Here is a 13,704-nt window from a genome sequence, read left to right on the forward strand (position 1 = left end):
ATTGAAATACAAAAGGGGTGGCCAAGAGGCCATGGGAGTGAAGGCGCAGAGTTCTAGAGGGGGCGGCGGGATTGAAGGACAAGAGGCAGGGGAGGTGAGATGAGATATGGATTGTGATGGAGTTCAGTCTTCCTTTCCCCACCCCACCCCCCTCCCCGGGAGCCGCGCTGGGGGGTTTGCAGGAATTGGGAGGCCGGGTGTGGGGGTTGGGGGAGAGGGTAGTAGAAGGTCGAAGGCTAATGAAGGTGGTTCTGATGCTGTTTTGTCCTTTCTCAGGTGACGGCAAATTCTCAGAGCTGCAGAGTTCTATGGCTGAGAGTAGGCTCCAGGCTCCTATCGTAGGTAGGTAACAGGTCAGAACTAGGGATGCGAGGTCGAAGTTGGTACTCCTGCACCAAGTCTTTTGGGATGAAAATCATGGTCGAGAATTGTTAGCGCTATTGAGGTTTCCTAATTACTTAGTGGCTTTGAGTGTGTGTATTTGGAGGGATGGCATGAATCACTTAGGAATTCATGGTAAAGGTCAAATAAGAGCTTTCAGTCTGATATTACTAACAAGATTAGCAGATGGAGAGTCAGGATAGAGTACCTTATTAAGCTCATATTCATGGTTATTTTTACCATAAACCCACCGAAATAGACAAGTATTGCAGCCATACTCACTTCCGTCACTTCCCTCCCCTCCCCTAGTTTCTTCTAGTTTTAGTTCTAGATTGTTAGAGATACAAGCTTTGGTTGCCTTTGAAACAGAAATACACTTTACTAAGTTATTTACTCTTTGTTTGCTGGAGGACTTTCTCCAAGAGTGTTTTCAAAAGGGGGCTTTATGTGATAAACTTTCTGAAGCTTGTATGCCTGAGAATATCTTGATTTCTTCTTTGTGTTAAATTCTTGAATCAAAGTTTTTTTCCTTCAGTATTTTCTTCCTGCAAAAAGTAGATGTTGTTGGGGTGCCCAGGTGGCTCAGCAGGTTAAGCACCCTACTTCAGCTCATGTCATGATCTCACCGTTTGTGAGTTACGGCCCCACATGGGGCTCTCTGCTGCCAGCGCACAGCCTCTTTCAGATCTTTTCTCCCTCTCTCTCTCTCTCTTTGCCCCACTTGCACGCATTCTCTCTCTCTCTCAAAAAAAAAAAAAAAAAGGTGTTGTTGATAATTGATGTAGGTCTGATTCTTGTTTCTTTGTAAGTGATCTGCTTTTTTCTTTTTTTTTTTTTTAATGTTTATTTTTTATTTTTGAGAGAGAGAATCCCAAGCAGGCTCTGCATTGTCAGCACAGAGCCCAACGTGGGACTTGAACTCATGAACCCGAGATCATGACCTAAGCCAAAATCAAGAGTCAGATGCTTAACCACCTGAGCCACCCAGGTGCCCCCTTGGCCTACTTTTTTTCATTAGAAGATTTTAGATGATTATCTTCATATTTGTTCTTAAAATTCACTGTAAAATGACTATGAAATTTGAAGGGTTTTAAAAAATTTTTATTATAGTTTTATGGTTTCATAATTTTAAGAGGCTAGGTCTATGTCTATGTCTCTGCCTCTCACACACCCGCCCCCGCCTCCTGTTTCCTACTCTCTAGAGTGCCATTGTTTACAGCTCTTACAGCTATTTCTTCTAATATTTACCTACTTATTTCTAAATAGCATGCCCATACTGCCTTTGTTTTCTTTTTTAATATTTAAAAAATTTTTTTTCTAATCTTTATTTATTTTTGAGAGAGTGAGCAGGGGAGAAACAGAGAGAGAGGGAGACACGGAATCCAAAGCAGGCTCCAGGCTCCAAGCTGTCAGCGCAGAGCCTGATGCGGGGCTCGAACCCACGAACTGTAAGAGCATGACCTGAGCCGAAGTCAGACGCTTAACCGACTGAGCCATCCACGCGCCCTTTAAGATTTTATTTTTAAGTAATCTCTACACACAACATGGGGCTTGAACTCACAACCCCAAAATCAAGAGTTGAATGCTCTTCCAACCCAACCAGCCAGGCGCCCCTGCTTTTGTTGTTTTTAACTTAAATTATATCTGTTGACTTCCTAGTATGGAAAATAAAGATTTTTTTTCTGTCTCCCCACTTAGCACACACAAACACACACATTTTCCTCCTTTCCTCCTCCTAGTGCATATGTAGTCATCTTTGGTCATTTATTTATTTGCAGTATCGTGATTATGGTTATTCACAGATGACCCATGTAGTAAACTAGGAAATATGCTTCATTTTCTGTTTTTTTTTTTTTTAATGTATGTTTATTTTTGAGAGAGAGACAGAGAGAGAGAGGAGAGAGACACAGAATCCAGAGCAGGCTGGTTCCAGGCTCTGAGCAGTCAGCACAGAGCCTGACGTGGGGCCTCGAACCCACGAACCGTGAGATTATGACCTGAGCCGAAGTTGGACGCTTGACTGAGCCCCAATATGCTTCATTTTCTTTTTTTTTTTTTTTTAATTTTTTTAACGTTTATTTATTTTTGAGACAGAGAGAGACAGAGCATGAACGGGGGAGGGGCAGAGAGAGAGGGAGACACAGAATCGGAAGCAGGCTCCAGGCTCTGAGCCATCAGCCCAGGGCCCGACGCGGGGCTCGAACTCACGGACCGCGAGATCGTGACCTGAGCTGAAGTCGGACGCTTAACCGACTGAGCCACCCAGGCACCCCAATATGCTTCATTTTCTATGTATGATCCCTAATTCATGTTCAGACTCTTACCAGAAGTATAAGCCTTCCCTCAGTATTTTCACGCTCATCTGAGAATCCATCAGTTTCTTCTTTGTCTGGAGAACATACCTTCTGAAACCATTTATCTTAGTACTCTAGTCTGGTCCAGCTGAGCGCTAGGCTTGTTGCACTGATTTCATTCTAGAAACTCCCTTCATTGTTCTGGGGATTTCCCTTTGTTTTTCCTGTGTAGGATCCCCTCTATCATAAATTCCTATGTTTTTCTCTCTACATTTACTTCCTCATCTTGATAGAGTACCCCTTCTAGTATAGCTTCCTGAGAAAGGGTACTAGACAAATTTTTCAAGACCTGCAAGTCTTACAGTTCTTTATGTTAACTTATATTTGAATGATAGTTCAGCTGGTTAAATAGTTCTAGGCTGCAAATAATTTTTTCCCCAGAATTTTGAAGACATATTCCACTTTTTTCTTTTAAGTGTACAATCTTTTTGTTTTGTTTAATTTTTTATTTTGGAGGGGGAGGGACAGAGGAAGAGGGAGAGAGAGAATCTTTTTTTTTTTTTTTTAACGTTTTTTATTTATTTTTGAGAGAGAGAGACAGAGTGTGAGCAGGGGATGGGCAGAGAGAAGGAGACACAGAATCGGGAGGAGCTCCAGGCTCTGAGCTGTCAGCACAGAGCCCAAGTGGGGTTTGAACTCACAAACTGTGAGATCATGACCTGAGCCGAAGTCGGACGTGGACGTTTAACTGACTGAGCCACCTAGGCGCCCCGTGGAGGGAATCTTAAGCAGGCTCCACACCCAGCTTGGAGCCCAACTCGAGGCTCAGTCTCATGACCATGAGATCATGACCTCATCCAAAATCAGAGTCAGACGCTTCACTGACTGAGCCACCCAGGTGCCCTGTTGTAATTTTTAATTCCAGTATAATTTACATGCAGTATTCTGTTGTTTCATATGTACAATATAGTGATTCAGCCACGTTCCACTTGTAGTTTGTAGTGTGGGGCGAAGTCTGATTCTGTGAATATTTCTACCTTCCTCCTGACACAACAAAGGCCTAGACAGGTCTGTCTCTGAACCATCCCTGTCCCCATCTATAGCATTATTGCCATCTAGCAGCAATATGATTATTGTGTGTCTTTTTTACTTCCAAATTAGTCATTATTATCATTATTGTTTTATACAGTGATTGTTTAGAGTTATACATATTTTTGGCAAATTTTTGGCATTTCAGTCCTTCCTTGTGGGTCTAGCTTCCTTCATCCCAAAGTACACCTCTGCGAAGTCCTTCAGTAAGAAGTGGTTGGGGAATAAATGGATTTTCTTTGTTTGAAAAATGTCTTTATTTCGCCCTCATTCTTGAATAATTGCCCAGTCAGATATAAATTCTAAGTTGACATTTGTTTTCTCCCAGCATTTTAAATACTTATTTTAGTGAAATAAAACATTTAATAATTTAATTATTTTATGGTCTACAGTGACCCTAAAAGCTTCTATTCGAAGCTGTTGGGGATCTAATTTTGCTTTTTATTTCTGCTGATTCTTACCCACAGTGGTTTGTTTCCTTCATGTGTTTTATAATGTTGGAGGGTGAGTTAATGTTTGATGATGCTTTATATGAGGAAATTTTGGGAACCCTGAGCTAAGCTGTGCCTCTAGAATTGATTTGCATTTAGTTACTTGAAAGTATGCCAAAGGTGTTAGGAGCTGGGATTACTTTTTATGTTAATTTCTCTGTTTGATGGTGATGGTAGTGGATTCTTAGACCACATAAGTAATGTGAATTTGAATTCCAAATTCTTGGGAGGCCTATGGTTATGAATTCTCAGAGAAGACATTTTTCTTGCAGAGCCAGGCTAAGAAAGTATTCCTTTTAAAAGGTCTCTTGGTGGATGGATTATTTTCTGATTTACCTTTTCTCCTAGATTCATGTGGAATTTCTCAATTCTAACTCCTCACTCTAGGCAGGTGCAAGACCTTATCTCCTGATCTCCTGGGCGTGTCAGGCTCATCGGTCCCAAACCCTTTGCTTTTAAGCCCACAAACTCCCTCAGGGCAGTCAGCATTGGCTTTCCCCACTGTGGTTTTCAGTTTTCTCATTATTTGGGGGCATTTGTGGAATCTTACTTATTGATTTTGTGAATTTAGCAGTTAGGTGGGATTTGTATTTATATTTTAACTGGTATTTTTAGATATTTTGTATTAGAAAGGCTTTTTTTTGTTTTGTTTTTAATGTTTATCTATTTTAACAGAGAGAAAGAGAGCATGTGGCGAGGAGGGGCAGAAAGAAAATCCCAAGCAGGCTGCACACTCACTGTCAATACAGAGCCAAACTCGGGACTCGATCTCAGGAACTGTGAGATCATAACCTAAGTGGAAATCAAGTCACACTTAACCCACTGAACCCCTGTATTAGGAAGGCTTTTAAATTACTGGTCTCCAGTATTACCTGAAATGAAGCCAAAATCCTGTGTTTTGTGGGGTTTTGTTTTGTTTTGTTTTGTTTTTTCCTCTTTCTCCTTAATGTCCTGAAATTTCTTGACAGTGTGCCCTGATGGGGGACTTTTTCCATTCATGGAGCTGGTACTCGGTGGAAACTTTCATTCTGGAAACTCCTTTTCGTTCTGCAACATTTCTTTCTTTTTTTTTTTTTTTTTTCATATTATACATTTCTAAAAAGTTTTTCTTTTCTTTTTTTTTAAATGTTTATTTTTGACAGAGAGAGAGAGAGAGAGAGACAGAGCATGAGTGGGGGAGGGGCAGAGAGAGAGAGGGAGACACAGAATCTGAAGCAGGCTCCAGGCTCTGAGCTGTCATCACAGAGCCCCGATGCGGGACTCGAACTCACAGACCACGAGATCATGACCTGAGCCGAAGTTGGATACTCAACCAACTGAGCCACCCAGGCGCCCCAAAAGTTTTTCTTGTGTTTCCTTTTTTATACTTGTCTATGTGTTTATGGAACGCAATGTATTCCTTTATCTCTCTGAGGATATATAGGGTATTGTTTTTAGGTTTCTTCTGCTTTCCTGTATTGTCTCTATTTCCTCTAAGCCTTTTTTCTGTTTGGTAGTTAGATTTCTTGTTAGAAGCTTTCTTTAAATATCTGATCTTTGATTACCCATTCATATTTAAAAGTGAGGCAATGAAATGCCAATTGGAAGGGGGTTATCAGTTGGTAGATTTCATTGTAGGTAATCATGCTGGAACCTGGCAATTTTAGGGGGGGAGGGTGTCTTTTTTTTTTTTTTTTTTTTAAGTTTATTTTTGAGACCGTGAGAGAGTACACAAGCAGAGGAGGCGCAGAGAGAAAGAGGGGGACACAGAATCCGAAGTAGGCTCCAGGCTCTGAGCTGTCAGCACAGAGCCCCATGTGGGGGGAGCTCAAACTCACGAACCATGAGATCATGACCTGAGCGAAGTCAGACGTGTAACTAACTGAGCCAGCCACGTGCCCCTGTCCTTTTTTTTTTTTTTTTTTTTTTTAATGTTTACTTATTTATTTTGAGAGAGAGAGAGTGTGCCAGCATGGGGAGGGGCAGAGAGAGGATCCCAAGCAAGCTCCGCACTGTCAGCACAGAACCCAACTTCAGGGCTCAGTCTCACAAACCATGAGATCATGACCTGAGCCCAGATGCTTAACCGACTGAGCCACCCAGACACCCCTTGGGGGATATCCTGTATTTCAGGCTGCTATAACAAAACATGGTAGACTGCGTGGCTTCAACACATTTATTTCTCATATTGCCAGAGGCTGGTAGTCCCAAGATCAAGATACCAGTAGATTTGTGTTCTTGGTAAGGGCTCGCTTCTAGCCTTGCACATGACTACCATCTCACTATGTGGTTCACATGACCTCTTCTTTGTGCCCTCATGGATGAGAGAGAGCGCGCGCGCTCTGGTCTCTCTTCTTGTAAGGACACCAGTCCCCTTAGGGGAGCTACACCCCACGATCTCACCTAAACCTAACTACCTTCCAAGGGGGTCACTTCCTACTACTATCACATTGCGGGTTATAAGTGTGGTTGTCCGCATTCTGGGAGTTCATTAGGGGATGAGGTCTACAGGTCTCACCGTTCATTATGTGGACATCCTCTTAATCTTCTGTGTTTTCACTGGGACTTTATCCCTGCTCTCACCTGTGCTCAGTTGCCTCTAGTCCAGGGGTTTTTCATTCTCAGCATTATTGACGTTTAGGATGAGATAATTCTGTTTGCAGGGGTTGTCCTGTGCCTTATACAATGTTAAGCAGCATTCCTGGCTTCTATCGGCTAGAAGCATACCCCCTAACAACCAAAAATATTTCCAGACATTGTCAAATTTCCCCTGGGGGCAAAATCTCCTTCAGTGAAGAACCACTGCTGTAGATGTATTTATTTATTTATCTATCTATCTATCTATTTATTTATTTATTTATAAGTGGATTCCTTGTTCAACGTGAGGCTTGAACTCACGACTCTGAGATCGAGTCACAAGCTCTACTGACAGCCATCTAGGCACCCCACCATTGCTGTAGTCTTCTGCCAGGGTAGGGGAAGGTTCTGGGTATCTAGCTGTTCCTTTGAAAAGCTTCCAGGTTATATAACCTCTTTTCAGCCCCCCATTTCACTCCAGCATTCTCTTCTGGTCCCTCCAGTTTCAGGGCCTTTCGGCTCCAGCTTGCTTCTCGTTGGCCTTAGATGCCACTTTCTCTGGTCTCCTGCCTGTTTTCCACTCATCCATCTGCTTTCCAGCTTCCACAGTTTAATGGCATCTCTTGTCTCTTGTCATCTTCTTGCCAGTGTCTTTGTCCATTTTTATTCCTTTTTTTTTTTTTTTTTTGGTCATTTTTAGTAGGATTTAGGGAGAGAACAAAAGTTCTCATATTCCTCCTCCATATTTATTCAGAAGCCTAGACCATTGCTTCTTCAAATATTTTCTTCTCCATTCTTTTTTTCTTTCCCTTTGCAGCCCCTCTGTGATGTGGCTTACACTTCTATTTCTGTCCTCTCCATTTCTTAATTTTTCAGTTGTCTATTTCTTTATCTCCTCTCGATACTTTCTGGAAGGGTCCCTCCACCTGAGCTAGTAGGTCACACTGTGTTACAAGAATTAACTCCCATCTATTTAGAGTTTGGTTTTTTCCCTGTTCATTCTTCACTTTGAAGAAAGTTCAGACTTAGACAGAAATTTCAAAAACACGGGGTTCCTGTATACTCCTAGCCCAGCTTCTCCCAAATACTTACATCTTATGTAACCATAGTACAATTTGAAAACTCAGGAAATTATAATATTGATAAAATATTAGTTAATCTACAAATCTTATTCAGATTCTACTAGTTGTTTCCCGGCATCTTTTTTTCTGGTTTATGATCCAATCCAGAATCACGCCCTGCTTTTAGTTGTCATATCTTCTTAGCCTCCCTTCTATTTGGGAGGAGGTCTTCTTTATTTGTTGTTCATGACCTTGGTACTTCAGAAGGACAGAATACCCCTCAATTTGAGTTTGTTCACTATGTCCCTGTGGTTGGATCTAGGTTGTGCATTTTTGACAAAGAAGTGATGTTGTGCCCTTTGTAGGATGTGGTGTCAGAAGGCACATGAGTGGCTAAGGCTCATCACTGGTCACGTTAACTTGATCATTTGATTAAAGTGGTGTCTGGAAGGTTTCTTCAAACATAAGTTACCATTTTACCTTTTAATAGTAAGTATCTTGAAACTATACAAGTACTGAGGTTTATTTATGTATTTATTTTTTTACTCTGATCATAAATGATCTTTACTGAAGCATGCCTATTCTTGTAGCTCAAAACAAATATTTTAAAAGAATGATATACCTAATAAAAATTGACATGAGTGTTTTATTTAAAATTATTTTAGGGAAAAAAATAATAAAAAAATAAAATAAAATTATTATAGGGGCACCCGGGTGGCTCAGTAGGTTCAGCAGCCGACTTTGGCTCAGGTCATGATCTCGCAGTTCACACGTTCCAGCCCCGTGTCAGGCTCAGAGCCTGGAGCCTGCTTCAGATTCTGTGCTTCTGTCTCTCTCTGCCCCTGCCCTGCTCACCTCTGTCTCTCTCGCTCACAAAAATAAATTTAAAAACATTAAAAATTTTTTTCATAAATAAAATTATGTTAAAAACAAATAGACATTTAGAAGATATTTGTCATTTTAGAAAACACAGGCAGTAAGAATTAAACTAACTTTCCAAACTCACTGCCAGAATTAAAATTGCGTATCACAGAAATGTTTAATAATAAATATTGACCAACAGATTATAGCACAAAAGTTGAATAAATAAAAGCCTTTCTGATTCTTTTACCAAAAAATCATGAACTGTTGAATTAACAATAGAAAGTTCACATTAACTTCAGAAAAAAAGGGCATCTACGCAAAGCAGTCAAGGTGATCTGTAAAATGCAGTGTTGTGTTTACACTGTGTATGATCAAGTGAATGCAATAAATTACTCTGGAGGACTTTTTTTTTTTTTTTTTTTTTTTTAGTATTTATTTTTGAGAGAGAGCGAGTGAGTGCGAGCCGGGAAAGGGCAAAGAGAGAGGGAGACACAGAGTCTGAAACAGGCTCCAAGCTCCTCACTGTCAGCACAGAGTCTGACATTGGGCTTGAACCCACGAACTGTGAGATCATGACCCGAGGCAAAGCCGGACGCTTAACAGACTGAGCCACCCAGGCGCCCCTCTATTATTTTTTTTAATGTTTATTTTAGAGAGAGAGAGTGTGTGCTAGTTTAGGAGGGGTGCAGAGAGAGAAGGAGGCAGAGGATCTGAAGTGGGCTCTGAGATGACAACAGAGAGCTTGAGATGGGGCTCCAAGCTCCCGAGCCGTGAGATCATGACCTGAGCCAAAGTTGGACACTTAACCAACAAAGCCACCCAGGTGCCCCACAAATATCAAATTAAAAAAAAAATTTTTTTTAACATTTATTTATTTTTGAAAGAGAGTGAGCAAGGGAGGGGGAGAGACAGAGGGAGACACAGAATCCGAAGCAGGCTCCAGGCTCTAAGCTGTCAGCATAGAGCCTGACGCAGGGGCTCGAACCCACAGATCGCAAAATCATGACCAGAGCCGAAGTCGGACACTTAACTGACTGAGACACCCAGGCACCCCTAAAAATTGTTTAACGATAGTTTTTTATTGAGGTATGATTCATATTCTATATAATTCATCCATGTTGTTAAGTATTTAAATATCCCCTCAGTACGATTATGTGACACAATTTACAATATTTGATTTACTGCATATGGACTGTCCAAAGGGTGTGGGTACTAATTATTATCACTCTTTCAGAAGTGAAGAAATAGAGATTCAGAGACACTAAGTGAGATTGTGATTTGCCTAGAGTTACACAGCTAGTAAGAAGCAGAGCAGGGACTCACAACAAGGTCTCTTCTGTGAAATGTCAAGGTGACTTTCCAGTATTTTCTGTCTCTGAACTAGGGCTTTCAGGAAGAGAGAGATTTAGGGGGCCAGAAGGTAAGTGCCTGAAGGTCAGGTGCCCGCTGAGGATGGGAAAGCAGGCTCTGGTTTTGGGGGAATAAGGCTGAAATGTAAGTCAACATCTCTTCCCTAAATAGTTCCCAGTCTGATGGGGAGTCCAGGGGTTCATCCTGAAGGAGTAAACAAGAATATGAAGCTGAAAAATACTAAGAGGAAAGATAATAAGTAATGTGGAACTCAGAAGAAGAAAGACACTGAGGAGGTGCAAATGAGTCTGACTGGGCAGTAGCAAGGAGCGATGCAGGAATTTACGGAATCAAGGAGTTTTAGGAGATTTATAAAAATATCTGTTCCAAACCCCTCATTTATTTATTTTTTACTTTCTAATTTTTTTTTTTTTTACATTTGTTCATTTTTGAGAGACAAAGCATAAGCGGGGGAGGGGCAGAGAGAGAGGGAGACACAGAATCAGAAGTAGGCTCCAGGCTTCAAGATCTCAGCACAGACCCCGATGCGGGCTCGAAATCGCAAACCGCGAGATCATGACCTGAGCTGAAGTCAGACGCTTAACCGACTGAGCCACCCAGGCGCCCCTATTTTTTACTTTCTAAACGGCCAAGTCAATGACCCAGTTTTTTCAAAGTTTATTTATATACCTTGAGAGAGAGGGAGAGAGAGAATCCCAGGCAGGCTCCACACTATCAGCATAGAGCCCAATGGGGGCTCAAACTCACGAACTATGAAATCTTGACCTGAGCAGAGATCAAGAGTCAGATGCTTAACTGACTGAGCCACCCAGGCACCCCTATCTCTTCAAGCGTTAAGGTTTTTTTATGAAAGTTTTCAATCCTGCAACAAAGTCTAAAGACTTTTACGTTGAGCATTCATATACACACCATTTAGATTTTATCATTGACATTTTAATATATTTATTTTATCATGATGGATTTCTTTTAATGTTTATTTTTGAGAGAGAGGGGAACAGATGATCCAAAGCAGGCTCTGCACTGACAGCATCGAACCTGTTGTGGGTCTCAAGATCATGAGATCATGAGATCATGACCTGAGCTGAACCCAATGCTCAACCGACTGAGCCACCCAGGCGCCCCTATCATGATGGATTTCTATCCATTATATTTTTGATACATTTCAAGTGATTTGTAGACAGTACCTTTCTCTCTAAATAATATAGCATGCATTTCATTGATCAGAATTCCATATGTATTTATAGGTTTTTCTCTTTTATATACAAAGAAATGCACAAATCTCAAGATTATATTCACCAAAGGGTTGGGTTTTTTGTTTTTTTGGATTTTTTCTTTTTTTAGCTTTATTGAGGTGTAACTTACCCACTATAAAATTCATTTGTTGTATGCTTTCAGTGATTTTTAGTTACTTTACAGAGTTGTACATCTAATACAATTTAATTTTAGAATATTTTCATTACCCCAAAAAGAACCTCATGCCCATTTTCAGTCACTTCTTATTCCCACCCTCGGTCTTAAGCAACCACTAATCCAATTTCTATTTCTGTATCTTTTCCTTTTCTGAACATTTCATATAAATGCAATCATATAATATGTGGTCTTTGTATCTGGCTTTTCTGACTTAGCATGTGTATGAGATTCATCCTGGTTGTAGCATTTGTCAGTGGCTCGGGTTTTTTTTGTTTGTTTTTTTGTTTTTTTATTGGCCCAATAATATTCCATTGAATGGATACACCACATTTTGCTTATTATTTTATTTACACTTGAATTATTTCCTATTGGCTGAATGAATAATGCTACTGTGAACATTCTTATACATGTTTTTATCTGGACATACAGTTTCGTTTCTCCTGGGTTTATGCCCAAGAGTGGGATTGCAGGGTCGCATGTTAACTTTATGGTTAGCATTTTGAGAAGCTGCCAAACTATTTCCTCAAGTGGCTGCACCATTTTAGGTTCCTGCCATCCACGTACCAGGGTTCTGATCCCTTCACATCTGGGCTTCATGAAGGTAGGAACGAACGCCAGTCCCAGGTTCATCTTTATGTGCCCAGGGTCTAGCGGGGGCACACCACAGAGGCTGTCGTTGAGCGTTGTTCGGCTTGCGTGACTCTCAGCCCATGCTTCTCACTTTGTTCCCTTTTGTTCTTTCCTAGGGGCTCAACTGGAAGTTTCCAGTTGTCTGGAAAAATGCCGGATGAGCTCTGCAGATGCCGGGAGGCAGCCCTTCTCTGGAAAGTCCTTTTATCTGGATCTGCCTGCTGGCAAGAGTCTCCAGTTTTTGACGGGGGCCATCCAGCAGCTGGGTGGGGTATGTAACCTGCTTGTGACTTGTGATATCATGTGCCTCTGTGGGTTATCGGGCAGGAGCTGGAGAGGGATTGTATCTGTGACTTCTAGGTATTTGATATCTTTGCTTCTGGACTCTTAGTTTTCACAGCTTCATTTTATTATTATTTTTATTTCTTAATATCTATTTATTTATTTTGAGAGAGAGAGGTAGAGAGCGAGCAGTGGAAGGGTGGAGAGAGAGGGAGACAGAGAATCCCAAGTAGGCTCCCCACTGTCAGCATGGAGCCCAATGCAGGGCTCGAACTCACGAACTGTGAGGTCATGTCTTGAGCTGAAATCAAGAGTTGAAGGTTTAGCACCCAGGTGCCCCTTTTTTCACCGCTTTCTTGAGATGTAATCCATATACCATACAGTTCACCCATTTAAAATATACAACTCAATGGTTTTTGGTGTATTCACAGAGATATGCAAGCTGTGTGAATACACAATTTTAGAACCTTTTCATCACCCCAAAAAAGAAACCCATACCCATTGTCGGTCACTCCCCATTTCTCCTCAATACACCCAACCTGGGTAACCACTCCTCTACTTCTGTCTCTATTCTTTTTTTTTTTTATGTTTATTTTCCGTGTAGCTATATGATCATGAATACATTTTTGATTACCAACGTTTTGCCCATAACCTTAAAGCATTAGCACTTTGCTCTCGTTATTGTCCCTCATGTTATTTGTAATGAGAATATATTTCTTTGAGTGGATTATTAATTTACCTAATGGTTACTCTGTGGACATTGAGATTATTTCTAAATTTTAACTCTTTTATATAACACTGGTAAAAAACTTCCCGTAAGAAGCATTTGCTGTATTTGAGTCCTTTAAAATATTTTTAAGCCATGTGTGTGCCGCGTGGCACTTTTAGTAAGGGGTTGACATGGGGAACTCTCGAATTTCGAAAATAGGATGATAGTGCTCGGCTCCAAAGGGGCGGGCAACTAGGGAAATGACTTGAATAAGCTTGGAATGCAGAGGCTCTTTTCTGTCAAATGAACAGAAGCTCAGGAATATAGAGGCTTGGCAATGGGGAACGTACCAAGTGTTGATTAAACACCCAAACTGGCCCCAAATTACCTTTTGAACTTTTAGTCTCTTCTATCATTTAGCCTGTGCTATGTGAAAAAACCACCCCAGAACTGGGGCGTAAAACAAGTTATTTCTTACTACTCTGTGGAGCAGCTGGGTGGTTTCTCTGCTGGTTTCATCAAGGCTCCCGCCTACAGCTGCATTTGGGTGGAGGGTCAGCTTGGCT

General features: G+C 41.1%; 1 protein-coding gene across 3 annotated transcripts in view; it reads left to right on the forward strand.

Moving 5' to 3' along the window:
• DBF4B (DBF4 zinc finger B) overlaps window positions 1–13,704 on the forward strand; it is a 57,269-nt gene that overhangs the window by 23,843 nt on the left and 19,722 nt on the right. Inside the window, exons 2-3 of one of the 3 annotated variants that reach the window (XM_042914868.1) lie at window positions 277–342; window positions 12,264–12,418. In XM_042914868.1, coding sequence (XP_042770802.1) covers window positions 309–342; window positions 12,264–12,418 — 189 coding nt within the window. In that variant the 5' untranslated portion in view covers window positions 277–308. Of the gene's footprint in view, window positions 1–208; window positions 343–12,263; window positions 12,419–13,704 lie in introns of those variants that run through there. The other 2 variants (XM_042914867.1, XM_042914869.1) reach the window with 2 other exon arrangements.

Source organism: Panthera leo, chromosome E1 (assembly GCF_018350215.1).
Source record: "Panthera leo isolate Ple1 chromosome E1, P.leo_Ple1_pat1.1, whole genome shotgun sequence".
Classification (NCBI taxonomy): Eukaryota; Metazoa; Chordata; class Mammalia; order Carnivora; family Felidae; genus Panthera; species Panthera leo.